This window comes from Anomaloglossus baeobatrachus, chromosome 7 (assembly GCF_048569485.1).
Source record: "Anomaloglossus baeobatrachus isolate aAnoBae1 chromosome 7, aAnoBae1.hap1, whole genome shotgun sequence".
NCBI classification, from domain to species: domain Eukaryota; kingdom Metazoa; phylum Chordata; class Amphibia; order Anura; family Aromobatidae; genus Anomaloglossus; species Anomaloglossus baeobatrachus.
Window position 1 is genome coordinate 120,164,726 of NC_134359.1, and position 20,282 is coordinate 120,185,007.

The 20,282-nt window shown below is 53.9% G+C and overlaps 2 protein-coding genes across 4 annotated transcripts in view; one reads left to right on the forward strand and one right to left on the reverse strand.

The window, feature by feature from the left end:
* QNG1 (Q-nucleotide N-glycosylase 1) overlaps positions 1-4,036 on the reverse strand; it is a 54,833-nt gene extending 50,797 nt beyond the window's left edge. Inside the window, exon 1 of one of the 2 annotated variants that reach the window (XM_075317636.1) lies at positions 3,984-4,036. The gene's annotated coding sequence lies outside the window, so the exon portion shown is untranslated. Of the gene's footprint in view, positions 1-2,225; positions 2,325-3,983 lie in introns of those variants that run through there. The other variant, XM_075317637.1, reaches the window with a different exon arrangement.
* ORC2 (origin recognition complex subunit 2) overlaps positions 1-20,282 on the forward strand; it is a 103,268-nt gene that overhangs the window by 1,906 nt on the left and 81,080 nt on the right. The window contains exons 1-2 of one of the 2 annotated variants that reach the window (XM_075317633.1): positions 4,226-4,275; positions 11,507-11,607. In XM_075317633.1, coding sequence (XP_075173748.1) covers positions 11,514-11,607 — 94 coding nt within the window. In that variant the 5' untranslated portion in view covers positions 4,226-4,275; positions 11,507-11,513. Of the gene's footprint in view, positions 1-4,225; positions 4,276-11,506; positions 11,608-20,282 lie in introns of those variants that run through there. The other variant, XM_075317634.1, reaches the window with a different exon arrangement.

Genomic DNA, 20,282 nt, shown 5'->3' on the forward strand with positions numbered 1-20,282 from the left:
TGTTTCTGTATTTTTCCTGCTTTTTCACCAATTGACTTCAATGGAGTCAGTGAAAAATGCAGGAAAAAACGCATGTGTATTTCCCACATTGAATTTGCGTGTGTTGACGTCACTGGGGCTCCCTGCAGCCATTTCCTCATCTCACAGTCTTTACTGCAGGACATTACTTCTGGGAAGTCCAGTGATATCACACGGTGAATCGACTTCATGCCTGCGGATCACCGGGGTGTCCTGCAGATCCACCGCCATGAACTCAGTTCACCTTGTGATGTCACCAGGGTTTCCTGCACCTAGGCCTTGTGGTCTTTACCACGGGACCTTGTTGCAGGGAACTCTGGTGACGTAGGTGCCCTGGTTTGGGGGGCGATCCATGCCTCAGTAAACCGGGGTCATCAGGGTGATGACCCAGGGTTGCCATGGCAGTGATCGGATCCCTGTGATTGCACTACAGGGACCTGATCGCCAGGGAGGGTAAGCGATGCCTCTCCCTGCCTTCTGAATGCAGCAATTGCATTGATTGCAGCATTTAGAGGGTTCAACTGCCGAGAGCGGCGCGGGTACTCCTCCTGGCAGCGAGAGCCAGGACCTGGCGACCGCGGGGGTACAGCGCTTGAACCCCCATGATCGCCATGACTAAAAAACGCTCAAAAAGAGGTAGGTGAAAAAACACACAATAAAAAATGCTCGGTTTTTTTCAGTTGCTTTTTTTCGTTCCAAACATGCGTTTTTTTGTGCAGATTTTCTGCACATAAAAACGCAAAGTGGGCACATAGCCTGAAGTAGATTTGATGCAGTATGTCCTGGGAGGGTGCTTTATCTTTACAATACGTGAGCTGACTTCAGCAATCAATAGTTGGTGGATGGAGTGAGGAAAGCAGGTAGGAGCGTAACAATCACAGACGCAGAGATTGTTACCAGGTCCAAAGGTACAGGGCACACAGTGGCTGGCAGCTGACGTTCATACCATAACTGGGGGCAGCGCATGGTAGTATGGTCATGCTCTATAGCATGCACTCTGATGTCAGCTGCAGGCCACTCCGCACTCGCTACAGAGGACACTTGGTGATGTGGGAGCAGAGGCAAGATGAGTAGAATTTTTTTTAAATTATTTATATTTTTTTAATTATTCATTAGAGACAGTCCCAGACCATATATACCAGGATGGGGGACATATATACCAGGATGAGGAACATATACTATATATCAGGATGGGAGACATATTAGGATGGGCCCAGGATGTGCAACATTTTTACTAGGATCGGCCCAGGATTGGATAAATATATACCAGCATGGGGACATTATATACCATGTATACCAGGATGGGGAACATGTATACCAGGATGGGGACATATATACCAGTATGGGGGACATATGTACCAGGATTGGGAACATTACTGCATAATGAAGGGGGGAAGGGGCAATTAATATGCCTTTATGGGATTTAGAACGCTACAGGTGCCCATTCATCTGACCAACGTCCGGAGGGGGGCCCAGGTCCAACTTTCGCACCGGGGCCCATCGCACTCTAGTTACGCCACTATATATATATATATATATATATAATGTGTGTGTGTATATATATACATGTATATTACACAGATCAGTTAGAGGTAAAGGACACCGCAGAGCAGACAGAGCTCAGCTGCAGGCCTTGCAGACAGTAAAGCCACCATGTACTCCGGCCCCCCTTCACCGTGATGCTGTGCAGGTGGAGCAATGGGGCTCACACACGGTGTTCAGCTCAGTGTGACACCCCCCCGCCTTTAGTGCCCTGCTAAGCTTCTGCCAGGTGGTACTGACAGTAGCGGAAGAGGAAGCCCCTGACAGAGACATTTGCAGAGTACAGCAGATCAGATCAGCCCCCTGCATCTACAAATGACATCTTCAAACGGTCCTTGCATCTCCTGCTACTGATGATACCATTGCTTGTCTCAATGATACACTAAAACTCCTTGGTAGCTGTCTGGCCCCCTTGCTTCAAGGTCCCTGTGCAGCTGTACTGGCTGCACAGGAGATATATCCGCCCCTGCCTGTCAAACAATCACAGATGTCAATAAGCCACAAATGTTACAGTACCAGGAGGCGCTCTGCACATCCCCTTCCCCCTATACAATGCTAATTATGCTGCTGGTAATAAATTTCCCTCTCCAGTCCCAGCACCCCCTCCCCGTCCCATGGATTGCCCAGAAAAGAGTATGCATGGCATAGGCAACAGCATAGCAGACCGAGCAGAAGACGAAATCAATTGGTAATGCTCAGAATGATTCCATTCTTTCCCTCAGTGCAGTCCATCTCCATAGATACGACCAGCGCTGCATCAACACTAAGAGGTGAGGAAAGCTCCTGCTTCTCCTGTTAGTAGTGATGGTATGACGGTCATGCGCACTACATCCAGCTTCATAGTGCGCATGACCCAAACTCCGGGGTCATGCGCACTGAGCCAAAATCCCCCGTCCGACGCGATGGCGGTGGAGAGGTGAGTGAGATCATCCTGTGACGCTGCATAATCATTAGCATGTTAGCAGGCCCAGAGGCATACTAATATGCTAATGAGCCGATTAGCAAGGGAACGCCCAGGGGACTAGTCCCCTTGCTCATTAGCATACGATAAAGGATCTTTAGAAATACTTTTTCTAAAGATCTCTTGATGTATACTGCTAGATACAGGGACGGTTAGGCAGGGATTAGCAATGTATACCCAGTACTGCTCGTGGTTCTGGGTATACAGTACAGACCAAAAGTTTGGAGACACCTTCTGATTCAAAGAGTTTTCTTTATTTTCATGACTCTAAAAATTGTAGATTCACATTGAAGACATTAAAACTATGAATGAAAACATGTGGAATGAAATACTTAAAAAAGTGTGAAACAACTGAAAATATGTCTTATATTCTAGGTTCTTCAAAGTAGCCACCTTTTGCTTTGATTACGGCTTTGCACACTCTTGGCATTCTCTTGATGAGCTTCAAGAGGTAGTCACCGGAAATGGTCTTCCAACAGTCTTGAAGGAGTTCCCAGAAATGCTTAGCACTTGTTGGCCCTTTTGCCTTCACTCTGCAGTCCAGCTCACCCCAAACCATCAGATTGGGTTCAGGTCTGGTGACTGTGGACACCAGGTCATCTGGCGTAGCACCCCATCACTCTCCTTCTTAGTCAAATAGCCCTTACACAGCCTGGAGGTGTGTTTGGGGTCATTGCCCTGTTGAAAAATAAATGATGGTCCAACTAAACGCAAACCGGATGGCATAGCATGCCGCTGCAAGATGCTGTGGTAGCCATGCTAGTTCTGTATGCCTTCAATTTTGAATAAATCCCCAACAGTGTCACCAGCAAAGCACCCCCACACCATCACACCTCCTCCTCCATGCTTCACGGTGGGAACAAGCCATGTAGAGTCCATCCGTTCACCTTTTCTACAAAGACACGGTGGTTGGATCCAAAGATCTCAAATTTGGACACATCGACCAAAGCACAGATTTCCACTGATCTAATGTCCATTCCTTGTGTTCTTTAGCCCAAACAAGTCTCTTCTGCTTGTTGCCTGTCCTTAGCAGTGGTTTCCTAGCAGCTATTTTACCATGAAGGCCTGCTGCACAAAGTCTCCTCTTAACAGTTGTTCTAGAGATGAGAAGGTGTGTCCAAACTTTTGGTTTGTACTATATATTGCACCTGACAGGTTCCCTTTAAATGTGTGTGAGTGATGGAGCGATATGTGAGCCTTTAGGGCCCCACTTTTAACTTTTTCCCAGGACCCCACTATGTGTAAAACCGGCCCTGTCCCCAGGTAACAGAAAGCCATGAGATCTATGTAGTGACCATTCCACCCTGAAGACAGTCTCCACACCATGTGACACAAAGCCATTCACGCAGTAGCCACACATTTTCCTGCGCAGACTCCACCTGCTAATATAAACAGTCATTAAAAAACACAAAAAATCCTAAAGTAATGACAATTCCGCCGGAGACAGACCAGCGCCGCTCACCTATACAACTTCTCAGTATGGCACCGCCCACAAGCTACATGTGTCTCTAAGCCACACCCCTTACGTACGAACGCTACTTTCTCGAACGTATTCCCTGATTGGTTCATGTGGTCCCTTCCGGTTTGCCATAGCTTTACTTACTATTGGCTAACGGTCTCCTAACTGTTTGATGATTGGCTTCTGTAATATTTCTTGCTATGTGATTGGTCAAACTTGTTTGGCTGCTGTAAGTGCCATGTGACAGCTGGCTGGCGGGAGACAGGAGTGAGGCAGCAGGATCGGGAACAGAGAGGCAAGTGGCAGGCTTGTGCCGGCTGTCCCGGGTGATAATGCTGCGTGCACACTATACAGTCCATACACAGACGTAACAGGCAGTCTCTGTACAGCGAGGAGCCCCAGCACAGAGCAGAGTGCCGCAGAGGAGCGCTGCCCGGATGGCTTGTGTTGTGTGATCAGAACATCAGTGATTATTCATTGCAGGGCACATAATTCACTTACTGTATATGGCATTTGTCCTATTCCCCCTCAGTATAGGTGGCTGGTCTCATCCCTGGTGTCTCCGCTAGCCCCTCCATTCATGATGACGCGGACCCCGGTGTTCTGTGCCCACTGCTTAGCTCTGTGGGGTGCCAGGATGCATGAGGGTGCGGACCCCGGTGCTCTGTGCCCACTGCTCAGCGTTGTGTGGTGCCAGGATGCATGAGGGTGCGGACCCCGGTGTTCTGTGCCCACTGCTCAGCTCTGTGGGGTGCCAGGATGCATGAGGGTGCGGACCCCGGTGCTCTGTGCCCACTGCTCAGCGTTGTGTGGTGCCAGGATGCATGAGGGTGCGGACCCCGGTGTTCTGTGCCCACTGCTCAGCTCTGTGGGGTGCCAGGATGCATGAGGGTGCGGACCCCGGTGCTCTGTGCCCACTGCTTAGCTCTGTGGGGTGCCAGGATGCATGAGGGTGCGGACCCCGGTGTTCTGTGCCCACTGCTCAGCTCTGTGGGGTGCCAGGATGCATGAGGGTGCGGACCCCGGTGCTCTGTGCCCACTGCTCAGCGTTGTGTGGTGCCAGGATGCATGAGGGTGCGGACCCAGGTGCTCTGTGCCCACTGCTCAGCTCTGTGGGGTGCCAGGATGCATGAGGGTGCGGACCCAGGTGCTCTGTGCCCACTGCTCAGCTCTGTGGGGTGCCAGGATGCATGAGGGTGCGGACCCCGGTGCTCTGTGCCCACTGCTCAGCGTTGTGTGGTGCCAGGATGCATGAGGGTGCGGACCCCGGTGTTCTGTGCCCACTGCTTAGCTCTGTGGGGTGCCAGGATGCATGAGGGTGCGGACCCCGGTGCTCTGTGCCCACTACTCAGCTCTGTGGGGTGCCAGGATACATGAGGGTGCGGACCCCAGTGTTCTGTGCCCACTGCTTAGCTCTGTGGGGTGCCAGGATGCATGAGGGTGCGGACCCCAGTGTTCTGTGCCCACTGCTCAGCTCTGTGGGGTGCCAGGATGCATGAGGGTGCGGACCCCGGTGTTCTGTGCCCACTGCTCAGCTCTGTGGGGTGCCAGGATGCATGAGGGTGCGGACCCCGGTGCTCTGTGCCCACTGCTTAGCTCTGTGGGGTGCCAGGATGCATGAGGGTGCGGACCCCGGTGTTCTGTGCCCACTGCTCAGTTCTGTGTGGTGCCAGGATGCATGAGGGTGTGGACCCCGGTGCTCTGTGCCCACTGCTTAGCTCTGTGGGGTGCCAGGATGCATGAGGGTGCGGACCCCGGTGCTCTGTGCCCATTGCTTAGCTCTGTGGGGTGCCAGAATGAATGAGGGTGCGGACCTCGGTGTTCTGTGCCCACTGCTCAGCTCTGTGGGGTGCCAGGATGCATGAGGGCGCGGACCCCGGTGCTCTGTGCCCACTGCTCAGCTCTGTCGGGTGCCAGGATGCATGAGGGTGCGGACCCCGGTGCTCTGTGCCCACTGCTCAGCTCTGTGGGGTGCCAGGATGCATGAGGGCGCGGACCCCGATGCTCTGTGCCCACTGCTTAGCTCTGTGGGGTGCCAGGATGCATGAGGGTGTGGACCCCGGTGTTCTGTGCCAACTGCTCAGCTCTGTGTGGTGCCAGGATGCATGAGGGTGCGGACCCCGGTGCTCTGTGCCCACTGCTCAGCTCTGTGGGGTGCCAGGATGCATGAGGGTGCGGACCCCGGTGCTCTGTGCCCACTGCTCAGCTCTGTGGGGTGCCAGGATGCATGAGGGTGCGGACCCCGGTGCTCTGTGCCCACTGCTTAGCTCTGTGGGGTGCCAGGATGCATGAGGGTGCGGACCCCGGTGCTCTGTGCCCACTGCTTAGCTCTGTGGGGTGCCAGGATGCATGAGGGGGCAGACGCCGGTGCTCTGTGCCCACTGCTCAGCGTTGTGTGGTGCCAGGATGCATGAGCGTGCGGACCCCGGTGCTCTGTGCCCACTGCTCAGCTCTGTGTGGTGCCAGGATGCATGAGGGTGCGGACCCTGGTGTTCTGTGCCCACTGCTCAGCTCTGTGGGGTGCCAGGATGCATGAGGGTGTGGACCCCGGTGCTCTGTGCCCACTGCTCAGCTCTGTGGGGTGCCAGGATGCATGAGGGTGCGGACCCCGGTGCTCTGTGCCCACTGCTTAGCTCTGTGGGGGTGCCAGGATGCATGAGGGTGCGGACCCCGGTGCTCTGTGCCCACTGCTCAGCTCTGTGGGGTGCCAGGATGCATGAGGGTGCGGACCCCGGTGCTCTGTGCCCACTACTCAGCTCTGGGGGGTGCCAGGATGCATGAGGGTGCGGACCCCGGTGTTCTGTGCCCACTGCTCAGCTCTGTGGGGTGCCAGGATGCATGAGGGTGCGGACCCCAGTGTTCTGTGCCCACTGCTCAGCTCTGTGGGGTGCCAGGACGCATGAGGGTGCGGACCCCGGTGTTCTGTGCCCACTGCTTAGCTCTGTGGGGTGCCAGGATGCATGAGGGTGCGGACCTCGGTGTTCTGTGCCCACTGCTCAGCGTTGTGTGGTGCCAGGATGCATGAGGGTGCGGACCCTGGTGCTCTGTGCCCACTGCTTAGCTCTGTGGGGTGCCAGGATGCATGAGGGTGCGGACCTCGGTGTTCTGTGCCCACTGCTCAGCGTTGTGTGGTGCCAGGATGCATGAGGGTGCGGACCCTGGTGTTCTGTGCCCACTGCTCAGCTCTGTGGGGTGCCAGGATGCATGAGGGTGCGGACCCCGGTGCTCTGTGCCCACTGCTCAGCGTTGTGTGGTGCCAGGATGCATGAGGGTGCGGACCCCGGTGCTCTGTGCCCACTGCTTAGCTCTGTGGGGTGCCAGGATGCATGAGGGTGTGGACCCCGGTGCTCTGTGCCCACTGCTCAGCTCTGTGGGGTGCCAGGATGCATGAGGGTGCGGACCCCGGTGTTCTGTGCCCACTGCTTAGCTCTGTGGGATGCCAGGATGCATGAGGGTGCGGACCCCGGTGCTCTGTGCCCACTACTCAGCTCTGTGGGGTGCCAGGATGCATGAGGGTGCGGACCCCGGTGTTCTGTGCCCACTACTCAGCTCTGTGGGGTGCCAGGATGCATGAGGGTGCGGACCCCAGTGTTCTGTGCCCACTGCTCAGCTCTGTGGGGTGCCAGGATGCATGAGGGTGCGGACCCCGGTGTTCTGTGCCCACTGCTTAGCTCTGTGGGGTGCCAGGATGCATGAGGGTGCGGACCCCGGTGCTCTGTGCCCACTACTCAGCTCTGTGGGGTGCCAGGATGCATGAGGGTGCGGACCCCGGTGTTCTGTGCCCACTACTCAGCTCTGTGGGGTGCCAGGATGCATGAGGGTGCGGACCCCAGTGTTCTGTGCCCACTGCTCAGCTCTGTGGGGTGCCAGGATGCATGAGGGTGCGGACCCCGGTGTTCTGTGCCCACTGCTCAGCTCTGTGGGGTGCCAGGATGCATGAGGGTGCGGACCCCGGTGCTCTGTGCCCACTGCTTAGCTCTGTGGGGTGCCAGGATGCATGAGGGTGCGGGCCCCGGTGTTCTGTGCCCACTGCTCAGTTCTGTGTGGTGCCAGGATGCATGAGGGTGTGGACCCCGGTGCTCTGTGCCCACTGCTTAGCTCTGTGGGGTGCCAGGATGCATGAGGGTGCGGACCCCGGTGTTCTGTGCCCATTGCTTAGCTCTGTGGGGTGCCAGAATGAATGAGGGTGCGGACCTCGGTGTTCTGTGCCCACTGCTCAGCTCTGTGGGGTGCCAGGATGCATGAGGGCGCGGACCCCGGTGCTCTGTGCCCACTGCTCAGCTCTGTCGGGTGCCAGGATGCATGAGGGTGCGGACCCCGGTGCTCTGTGCCCACTGCTTAGCTCTGTGGGGTGCCAGGATGCATGAGGGCGCGGACCCCGATGCTCTGTGCCCACTGCTTAGCTCTGTGGGGTGCCAGGATGCATGAGGGTGTGGACCCCGGTGTTCTGTGCCAACTGCTCAGCTCTGTGTGGTGCCAGGATGCATGAGGGTGCGGACCCCGGTGCTCTGTGCCCACTGCTCAGCTCTGTGGGGTGCCAGGATGCATGAGGGTGCGGACCCCGGTGCTCTGTGCCCACTGCTCAGCTCTGTGGGGTGCCAGGATGCATGAGGGTGCGGACCCCGGTGCTCTGTGCCCACTGCTTAGCTCTGTGGGGTGCCAGGATGCATGAGGGTGCGGACCCCGGTGCTCTGTGCCCACTGCTTAGCTCTGTGGGGTGCCAGGATGTATGAGGGTGCGGACCCTGGTGCTCTGTGCCCACTGCTTAGCTCTGTGGGGTGCCAGGATGCATGAGGGGGCGGACGCCGGTGCTCTGTGCCCACTGCTCAGCGTTGTGTGGTGCCAGGATGCATGAGCGTGCGGACCCCGGTGCTCTGTGCCCACTGCTCAGCTCTGTGTGGTGCCAGGATGCATGAGGGTGCGGACCCTGGTGTTTTGTGCCCCCTGCTCAGCTCTGTGGGGTGCCAGGATGCATGAGGGTGTGGACCCCGGTGCTCTGTGCCCACTGCTCAGCTCTGTGGGGTGCCAGGATGCATGAGGGTGCGGACCCCGGTGCTCTGTGCCCACTGCTCAGCTCTGTGGGGTGCCAGGATGCATGAGGGTGCGGACCCCGGTGTTCTGTGCCCACTACTCAGCTCTGGGGGGTGCCAGGATGCATGAGGGTGCGGACCCCGGTGTTCTGTGCCCACTGCTCAGCTCTGTGGGGTGCCAGGACGCATGAGGGTGCGGACCCCGGTGTTCTGTGCCCACTGCTTAGCTCTGTGGGGTGCCAGGATGCATGAGGGTGCGGACCCCGGTGCTCTGTGCTCACTGCTTAGCTCTGTGGGGTGCCAGGATGCATGAGGGTGCGGACCCCGGTGCTCTGTGCCCACTGCTTAGCTCTGTGGGGTGCCAGGATGCATGAGGGTGCGGACCCCGGTGTTCTGTGCCCACTACTCAGCGTTGTGTGGTGCCAGGATGCATGAGGGTGCGGACCCTGGTGTTCTGTGCCCACTGCTCAGCTCTGTGGGGTGCCAGGATGCATGAGGGTGCGGACCCCGGTGCTCTGTGCCCACTGCTCAGCGTTGTGTGGTGCCAGGATGCATGAGGGTGCGGACCCCGGTGCTCTGTGCCCACTGCTTAGCTCTGTGGGGGTGCCAGGATGCATGAGGGTGCGGACCCCGGTGCTGTGTGCCCACTGCTCAGCTCTGTGGGGTGCCAGGATGCATGAGGGTGTGGACCCCGGTGCTCTGTGCCCACTACTCAGCTCTGGGGGGTGCCAGGATGCATGAGGGTGCGGACCCCGGTGTTCTGTGCCCACTGCTTAGCTCTGTGGGGTGCCAGGATGCATGAGGGTGCGGACCCCAGTGTTCTGTGCCCACTGCTCAGCTCTGTGGGGTGCCAGGACGCATGAGGGTGCGGACCCCGGTGTTCTGTGCCCACTGCTTAGCTCTGTGGGGTGCCAGGATGCATGAGGGTGCGGACCCCGGTGCTCTGTGCTCACTGCTTAGCTCTGTGGGGTGCCAGGATGCATGAGGGTGCGGACCCCGGTGCTCTGTGCCCACTGCTTAGCTCTGTGGGGTGCCAGGGTGCATGAGGGTGCGGACCCCGGTGCTCTGTGCTCACTGCTCAGCGTTGTGTGGTGCCAGGATGCATGAGGGTGCGGACCCTGGTGTTCTGTGCCCACTGCTCAGCTCTGTGGGGTGCCAGGATGCATGAGGGTGCGGACCCCGGTGCTCTGTGCCCACTGCTCAGCGTTGTGTGGTGCCAGGATGCATGAGGGTGTGGACCCCGGTGCTCTGTGCCCACTGCTTAGCTCTGTGGGGGTGCCAGGATGCATGAGGGTGCGGACCCCGGTGCTGTGTGCCCACTGCTCAGCTCTGTGGGGTGCCAGGATGCATGAGGGTGTGGACCCCGGTGCTCTGTGCCCACTGCTCAGCTCTGTGGGGTGCCAGGATGCATGAGGGTGCGGACCCCGGTGTTCTGTGCCCACTGCTCAGCTCTGTGGGGTGCCAGGATGCATGAGGGTGTGGACCCCGGTGCTCTGTGCCCACTGCTTAGCTCTGTGGGGTGCCAGGATGCATGAGGGCGCGGACCCCGGTGCTCTGTGCCCACTGCTCAGCTCTGTGGGGTGCCAGAATGAATGAGGGTGCGGACCCCGGTGTTCTGTGCCCACTGCTTAGCTCTGTGGGGTGGCAGGATGCATGAGGGTGCGGACCCCGGTGTTCTGTGCCCACTGCTCAGCTCTGTGGGGTGCCAGGATGCATGAGGGTGCGGACCCCAGTGTTCTGTGCCCACAGCTTAGCTCTGTGGGGTGCCAGGATGCATGAGGGTGTGGACCCCGGTGCTCTGTGCCCACTGCTCAGCTCTGTGGGGTGCCAGGATGCATGAGGGTGCGGACCCCGGTGCTCTGTGCCCACTACTCAGCTCTGGGGGGTGCCAGGATGCATGAGGGTGCGGACCCCGGTGTTCTGTGCCCACTACTCAGCTCTGTGGGGTGCCAGGATGCATGAGGGTGCGGACCCCAGTGTTCTGTGCCCACTGCTTAGCTCTGTGGGGTGCCAGGATGCATGAGGGTGCGGACCCCGGTGCTCTGTGCCCACTGCCAGGGTCTGTGCTCGGGCATCACCACTCTTTCCTTACAGGCTGCTTTGGTTCTCCTATTAATAGTCCCAGCGGCGGTCCCCAGTAATCAGACACGTGCCCTGTCTCGGGGATACGTTGCATTGTGATTATGCGACACTCTAGCGTTGTCACATGTACCTTGTTGATGCAGATGTTAAGTCCAAAGCAAAGTCTGAATAGTAAGTTGGCTTCAAATACTGCACAAAACATCCCGTGTGAACGATCACGTAGGCACACGACGCAGATGTAATGGCTACAGTTCCCCGGATTGCAGTAATATGTGCAGGAGTTATGGGGGGACATATCTGCAGTGTGTGAACCCCTAAATGTCCTGCTTTCTAGGAATATGTCCCATTTTCTTACTGTAATGGGACAGTCTCTGGCTGATGGTCAGGATCTTCTGATACCATATTGTCTTACAGGGTGAGAATGAGTCTGGACGCAGAGAACCAGAGCAAGGGCCTTCAGGTGCAGTTTGTGGCAGATGAAGACGTCTTGGAGCATATCATTGATAAACAAGAAGGTGGGTGACTCCTCAGCTATATTAATACGGGGGCAAACACATCAGCACCCACTGGACACTATAAATATAATGGCCCTGTAGACCTAGATATCTTATTTCCACTCTGTAGGAAAACATAGACTTGTGTAATCTCCTTTGCGGACGGAAAATGTAAAAACAAGTATAGAGTGCAGCATCGTCTTTATAACACCGCGGCTGATGCCCCGATAAATTTTGTTCTTGTATCATAGTAGCAGTAATTATAAATACACAATCCTACTAACTGCCTATAAGGCCTCTTTCACACGTCAGTGATTCTGGTACGTTTGTGCTTTTTTTAAACGTACCAGAATCACTGACATACGCAGACCCATTATAATGAATGGGTCTGCTCACACGTCAGTGATTTGTCACTGAACGTGTCTCCGTGCGGCGTACCCGCGTGTGCGTGATTGCTGCACGGAGACATGTCCATTTTTTTCTGGCATCACTGATGTCCCACGGACCACGCAGTGGTGTGGTCCGTGAAACACGTGCCAGAAAAAAACGTGCTTTTAAAATAAAAATCATTTTTACTCACCCGGTTCCAGCGATGTCCTCTGCAGCCCGTCCTCCCTGCTGCTTCTGAGCCGGCTGATTACTGTCATGCATATTCATTATGCGCGACACAGCCGACCCGGAAGCAGCTGCTGCGGGGGTCAGCGCCGTCCGGATGCTGCACCGCGGGAGCGTTCAGCACCATGGAGAGCGGGAGCGCGCACAGGTGACTTAATCTCTAAGTGCAATCATGGGCCACGGAGAACGGAGCCCGGATTGCACTTGGACAACCCACGTGTGTCGTGAATCATGGCACACGGAGGGACATGTGCGTGTTTTACCAGTGAAAAACGTCTGTGTTGTTTACTGACGTGTGAAACGGGCCTTAAAGCAATTATTTCTAGCACGGATCCTACTTTTTACATATCCATTTAATTTTATTATTAGCAGGGGTTCTTTTGCGAGGAATCTGCTGCTGAAAGAAATAAAGGAAGATATAGCGCAGAAATTTGTTAACATGTTTTTTTTTTATTATTGACCGTGTTCCTTTTACCATAAAACTGACCTGATAGTATGATTCTCCAGGTCAGTATCATTACGTAGATACCAAAAAAAATGTTCCTGTGCTGAGTTCTTTTTTTACCATGTGTCCCTGCTATGTACTTGTGCTACCCCGTGCTTGGCGGCAGCCGAGCCGCTCGGATCCGGACCTTCAGTGGGTGGCTCGAGGGTCACCGGACCCGGGAGTCCACGGTCACTCCGATCTAAAAGTGGTTGGCGGTTTGGGGGGACGTAGGTGTACGGCCGGAGCCGTGTTTGAGTTTGTGACGCCACCCATGGGTTGTGGTGAAGGTGGCCACCACCGCTGCAGTTTCGGAACACCCGGGGGAGATGTTGCGCAGCAAGTTGTTAACCCCTCCGTGGGTAGGGATGGTGGCCCCGGGACCCGTTGGGGAGAGTTGGGCGGTGCAGGGAAATGGGCGGCCGGAGGGCACTGATGTACTCACTATTAGTAACACACACAAGTCTCTGGTAAACCAATGTGATGGTGGTCGGTGCCCGCAGCCGGCTGCAGTCTGGTCCCCCACACGGTTGGTGGTCTCTGCCTTTCTCCTGCACCGTTTGTCTGATGGTGGACTACCTGCGCCTGCAGCGTCAGGAGTCTTCTCCCCGGCTTGTGGTCGCCTAAGGAGCCCTTTGCCCGCAGACGCTGGCCCGTGGGATCTCTCTGCGGTGGCTTTTTATCCCCCTCGTTGGGCTATTGTCTTCAGTCGGGACTTTGGGTGGGACAGAACCTATAGTCCTGGCCGCAATCCGTTAATTAGCTAGCCCCCAGTAGCTTCTGGACCTAGCTTCAGGGTCTGAGTACCCCCCCTTTGTGCTCCGGTTTCCAAGTCGGTTCCCCGGGTCAGTACCGGCGGGCCACTACCCTGTTCCGGTCCACCATGGTTCCACCGAGCAGTCTTCCCGGCTCCTGCAGGTAGAGGCCTCCGTATGCCTCCTAGCCAAAGGTGCCCGGGCTCCAACCCTGGCACCTCTCAGTCTGTTGCAGACCTGACACACAGGCCTGCTTCCACTCTACTTCACCTCCAAGACTAATCTGACTACTTTTCCTGCCCCAGGCCATCCGAACTCCTCGGTGGGCGTGTCCAACCGCCTGGCTCCGCCCCCTGGTGTGTCCATCAAGCACTGAGGGGGCTGACTAGGGTTTTAGTGTTTGGCAGCTGTCACCTTGTTAGGGGACTGGTGTAATGCGGTGCCCTATCTGTGACTACCTGGCCCGGCCAGGGCGTCATATACTGTGTAGTGGCCGTGTCTGACCGTACAGGGACATGGTCTGATCATACCACAGCTCCTGGGCAGGAAGGAAAATAAAAAGGATAGAAATGGCACAGCACGGTATCAATAATTTCTGATTCTTTTTGTGACTTAAAACATTTCCCTGCGAGGGGGGCGTGGCTTGAGCTTGATGGCAGGCGGACGCTTTCTCTAAGAGCTCCGCAGGCTGAGGCGGCAGATTACAAATTACAACCCATCAGGCACCTCCAAACATGCCTGGAAAGAAAGGCACAGACAAACCAAGCAGACCACCAGCGCTGAGGAGCGGCAGCACAGCGGTGGATCACTTTTTCAGAAGTGGGAAGCTGTCCCCGGGTCCCAGGCCTGCTCCTGTCATGGCACCTTCGACCACGAGGCAGACGCTTGCAGCAGGAGGAATTAGCAGAGGACATGGTGTGGAAGCGGCAGGGGAGACTCACATCACAGAGGTACAGAGCGGTGTCAGTGCAGCGCTGACAGGATCAAGCTCTCCACGTGTTTTCCAGACACCAGCGATGCAGGGGAATACAGGAGGAGAGCCCGCTGTGAGACATATACAGGAGGAGGGAGGAGGGGGAATTCCAACCTCACAGCAAAGATCAGGAAGTCAGGCTGATGCAGAGAACAGGAGCGTGGGTGCTGAGGAAATTAACCCTGTAAGCACAGACAGCATGAACTCTCAAGGGATATCAGGTTCCCAGGAAAACTCATCCCCAAACAATCAGGGGAAGCAAACTGGAGGCCAAATCACACCTATAGTTAACCCTGGCTGTCTCTCTGCAGAAACAGATCGCATATTGCAATTACTGTCAGCTCTCCCTACCAAAAATGATCTAGACATACTAGTGACCAAAATGGAGGCGGCACATGAAAGGGCCCTGTCTATTGTGAAAGGGGACATTGACGCTCTGGATACACGCACAACAGCAGTGGAAAAAGACGTATTTACATTATTTGAAAGAGTTAACACACTGGAGCAAGATCTCTCCAATTCCAGAACACACCTGCAAAATGTCGCCATTCTATTAGATGATCAAGAGAATAGGGGAAGGCGAAATAATATCCGATTGAAAGGCATTCCAGAAGTGATAACAGCCAATGCCCTGCTCAAGTCTGTAACTCTAATATTCAACAAGGTGATGGGGGCTGCTGAGGATACCACCTATGTGATTGATAGGGTCCACAGAGTGTTCCGCCAAGGCCCGGGGGATACTGCCCAACCAAGAGATGTTCTGTGCAGACTACATTACTACACCGATAAAGAAGCCATACTGAGAAATGCATGGACCTATGGAACTGTCTCATATGAAGGGTCTGAAGTCAAGCTCTTTCCTGACATATCATCCAGAACCCTGTACATGAGACGCCAACTTATGCCAATTTTGCAAAAGATCAAAGATAAAGGAGCATCCTACAGATGGGGACATCCATTTCACCTAATAGTTCGCCACAAAGGGGACCAATTCCTGCTGAAGCGTCCGGAGGAAGTGGAAAGTCTCTTCCAATTTCTTGATACGCCTGCGGTGGAAATTCCTAACTGGCTACTGATGGACAGACCTGCCGGGTTACCCCAAAGAAAAAGAGGAAGTAGACGTCTGCCTGCGAGATATCAGAAAAGTTCCAGGGACTTCGTGCCGATCGGTTATTGTTCCCAGGAGGAGCCAGATTGATGACTCGGGTTTGATCATGGTTTTTTGTCTCATGGTGGGAGGAGCGGGAGATAGGCCATATTTTTAGGCCTGGTGTGGTCATCATAATATTGTATTAAGGTCTTGCGAAATGTCCTGAAGTATTCATGCTTTTCGCTCTTTTTTTTTTTTTTTTTTTTTTTTTCTCCCCCCCCCCCCCCTTCTCTCTCCCCCCCTCCTCTCCATGTGGGTTATAAGGACCCTTGAATTGTTAAGTTTTGAGGATAGTCTGGAAATTTTGGTAGTCATCTAAGTTCTGTGCCTCTCACCGCCCTGTCCCAGTATGGGGGGGTGAGATGTGGGTTTGTAGTTTAAAATAGCAATGTCATTTTTGCCTAGAGCCTGTTCAGCTTCTGCCCTTGGTCTTCCACGCACCCCAAGGGTGGTTCTCCCGTTAGGAGGACACCAGGTCTCCGAAAGTTTCAGTGAGACTGTATAGTTTTAGAGTGTATAATTGTACTGGTCGTTCTTTTAGGCCAGCCGGTACGGTCTATAATTATATTTTGTCTAACTCTTAACGTACTCTTTCTCTAACTCATTATCCTTTTCTCCTTCTTGGTTTCTTTCTTTCTTCTGCGTTTTTTCTCTCTGTAGGGTCTGAACCCTTCTCTCTCCTTCCTGACTTTTCTGACCCCCTCTTCCCTTCCATCCCCTATCCCACTCTCTCATATCCCGTCCTCTCCCGTAGGGGGTACACCACAGCTCTTGACATAACTATGCACAGATCAGGGGTCTCGGAAGTGAAATATGGGACACTAAATGTAAAAGGACTACATAGCCCGGGTAAGAGGTCTATCCTGGCAAACTCGTTAAAAAAAAATGGGGTCCAAGTTGCCTTTCTGCAGGAAACGCATTTATGCAAACATAAACCATTCAAACTAACATCACGCTGGTTCCCTGAGGCATACCATAGCTTCTCACCAGACCCGAAGTCCCGAGGAACTAGCATCCTCATCGCTCGCGCAATTCCCTGGGAGTTCATGGACTCTCGCAGTGATGACATGGGCAGACTATTAATGGTGAAGGGCAGGATCGCCAGGCATATTTACACTCTGGTATCCATATACCTTCCCAATATAGGGCAGATTGACACCCTGGCGGGATTTCTGGAGTCAATGGAGGACTTCGTGGAGGGGACACTCATACTAGGGGGGGATCTCAATATTGCTCTAAACCCAGCGCAGGACACTTCGACAGGCACTTCGGCACATCCTACATCAGCTCTCCGCAGGCTGCGGTGCATGTTACATGAACAGCAGCTTGTGGATACATGGAGACTTCTGCACCCGTCCGATAAAGACTACTCTTTCTATTCAAATGCACATGGAGTGTACTCCAGACTGGATTACTTTTTTGTGAAACACAAAGACCTTGAAAGGATCTCTAAAGCCCAGATAGACAACATAACCTTCTCTGACCACGCACTCTGCACAGTGTCGGTCTTGTTGCAGTCCCCGATTCCACAGCAGTGGCAGTGGAAGCTGAACACTTCCTTGCTGGAGGACCCGGGAAGCCTGCAGATGGTACAGAATTCTTTGACAGAATACTTTACAATGAATGCGGGTGGGGACACTTCACCAACAACGGTTTGGGAGGCTCACAAGTGCGTCATTAGGGGGGTGCTCATACAGCAAGGGGCAAGGAGAAAGAGGGAAAGGGAATTGGAGGTTAACAGGTTGCTCACACAGCTGAGGGATTTAGAGACACAACATAAGCAGATGCCCTCAGCAGAGTTGGGGGGATCCTTATTTAAAGTTCGGGATGAATTGCGGAAATTACTTAACAACAAGGCAAAGGGGGTCCTTAATAGATGCCGTAGACACTTCTATGAATACGGGAACAAGTGCAGCAGGACTTTAGCGAGAGCACTCAGACAACAACAGGCGACAACCTTTATATCAAAAATATCCCCATCACATCCCCAGGGTTCAATATTACACTCTTCGGTAGAAATAGCGGAGGCGTTCCAAAAATTCTATGAGTCCTTATATAATCTAGAGACAAATGACCCTGCGAAGTCAAAATCATCTTTTGAAAGAAAAATTTCAGAGTACCTCAGAGAAGCAAAAATGCCGAGGTTGGAAGATTCTGACATAGCTATGTTAGAAACTCCAATCTCAAAGCAAGAACTGGTGGACGCAATTACGTCATCAAAACCGGGAAAAGCTCCAGGGCCGGATGGCCTTCCCCTGATTTACTATAAAAAATTTACAGAGATGATATCTCCACACCTCCTGTCAGCATTAAATTCCAGGGCCTCAGAGGGCTCAACCCCTAATGCAGATTCGTTGAGAGCACATATTACGGTATTACCAAAAATAGGGAAAGATCCAACACAATGCGCCAGTTATCGCCCGATATCCCTGCTGAATGTGGACACAAAATTATTTGCCAAGATCTTAGCGAACAGGTTGGCTCCTTTTCTTTCTTCAATAATTCATCCAGATCAGGCGGGCTTCATGGCGGGCCGTGAGGCACGGGATAATACTGTTAAGGCCATTAATCTGATACATAAAGCTAAAATGGGGGGTCTACCGTCTATGCTTCTGTCAACAGATGCCGAAAAGGCTTTCGACAGAGTAGACTGGACCTTTATGGAAGCCACGCTCGGTTGTCTTGGGTTGGGACGCGGCATGATGAATTGGATCATGTCTTTATACTCGGTACCCTCGGCAAGAGTCCGGGTAAATGGGATTCTGTCCGACCCATTTAAAATATCTAACGGCACCCGGCAAGGATGCCCATTGTCTCCGCTAATCTTCATCCTGACGCTAGAACCCTTCCTCAGACATGTACGAGCCAATTCTGATATTACAGGCATTGGGGTTGGCCAGGCAACACATAAAGTAGCTGCATATGCGGATGATCTTCTGTTTTTCGTTTCGGCACCAAGGATTTCGCTCCCAAACTTAATGAGGGAGTTTCAGAAATTCTCCAGCCTATCAAACTTTAAGATAAATTTCACAAAATCTGAGGCTCTCAACATAAATCTTACTTTTAAAGAAGTGGAAGAGTTGAAAACATCGTTTAGTTTTCGATGGGCAGCCCAATCCCTAAATTACCTGGGGGTACGTCTGACCAGTGACTTGGGTCTACTTTACTCACAGAACTTCCCATCTCTGTTATCTAGTATCAGGAAAGACTGTGACAGATGGGGGAAATTATTATTCTCCTGGTTTGGCAGATGCCAGATATATAAAATGAATGTCCTACCCAGAATTCTTTACCTGTTACAGGCGCTCCCAATCAAAATACCGTCTGGATTCTTCAAATCTCTGGAATCCATTCAGTCTTCGTTCATTTGGGGAGGTAAATCGGCACGCATAAAAAGAGCTATCTTACACAGGACCAAGGGGGGTGGGGGGATTGGGTTGCCAGATATAAGAAGATATCACTTAGCTGGGCATCTTACTAGAATGATTGACTGGTGCAGGAACGGGTCTCAGAAGGCGTGGGTACAGATAGAGCAGTCCTTTTCCCCAATACCCCTCAACAAATTACCGTGGGTACTCTCTGAGGTCCCTGCAAGATTGAAATCACATCCAACTATCGGACCAACCGTGACATACTGCAATACTGGGAAGGTGCAATCGGAGTTGATACCCAGACACTCGAGCCTGACACCGATCTTGAGCCATCCTGCTTTTGAACCAGGTAGAACAGACCCAGTATTTCAGGCATGGGTTCGGGGCGGGGTGGACCGGGTGGAAGACTTTGGGATTCGGGACAACTGGCCGCAGATGGAGGGTTTGGGGGTTAGACAGGATCCCATCCCACTGGGTCTATGGAGATGCTTACAATTGACGCATTTTTTCAGTAGTCTCCCAGCTAGGACCCACTTTCAACGTCCTAAGACACAGTTTGAAAAATTGTGTATGGGTTCAGGCACAATACGACATTCGCTTTCAGTGGTTTATTCACTTTTGTCTTCGTCCCCTGACCAACAACTTCCCCCGTTTGCTTCACAATGGGAATGTGATTTGGGTATTCAGCTGACACCAATACAGTGGGAACGGATCTTCAGATTGGCACACACATCTTCCATCAGCTCCAGGTTCCAGGAGGCTAGCTATAAACTGTTATCCAGATGGTACAGAGTACCCTCCAGGTTACATGTCATGTTTCCAACAGTTGACCCCACATGTTGGAGATGTGGCACAGCAGAGGGTAACATTTTACATGTGTTTTGGGGGTGTGAGGCGATCCGGCCCTTCTGGAAGGGAGTGTCCGACACCATTCGCCAGGTTACTGGCAATGACGAGGAGCTGGGACCTGCTGCTGCCCTATTGCATCACTGTGGGGTCCCTGAAAAAACCTATAAGAATTCTTTGAGGAAATTCCTTATTATGGCTGCGAGAGTATGCATACCTGAAAGATGGAGGAGCACGACCCCTCCCACGTTGGTCCAATGGATCAATAAGGTCAATGACCTCATGTACATGGAGGATTTAACCTCCTCGCTGCATGATACATATGAGAAATTCTGGTCCACTTGGCGAGAATGGTTGGACTTCCAACATTCAGAGGAATATAGCGTCCTGGTGGGGGGCGATGTGGCTGCCGATGGAACCGCAGTTTGCAACACTTAGCTGAATTCCCCTCCCTACCCCCCCCCCCCCCGATTTCCTCCCTCTCTCCCCCCCCTCTCTTCCC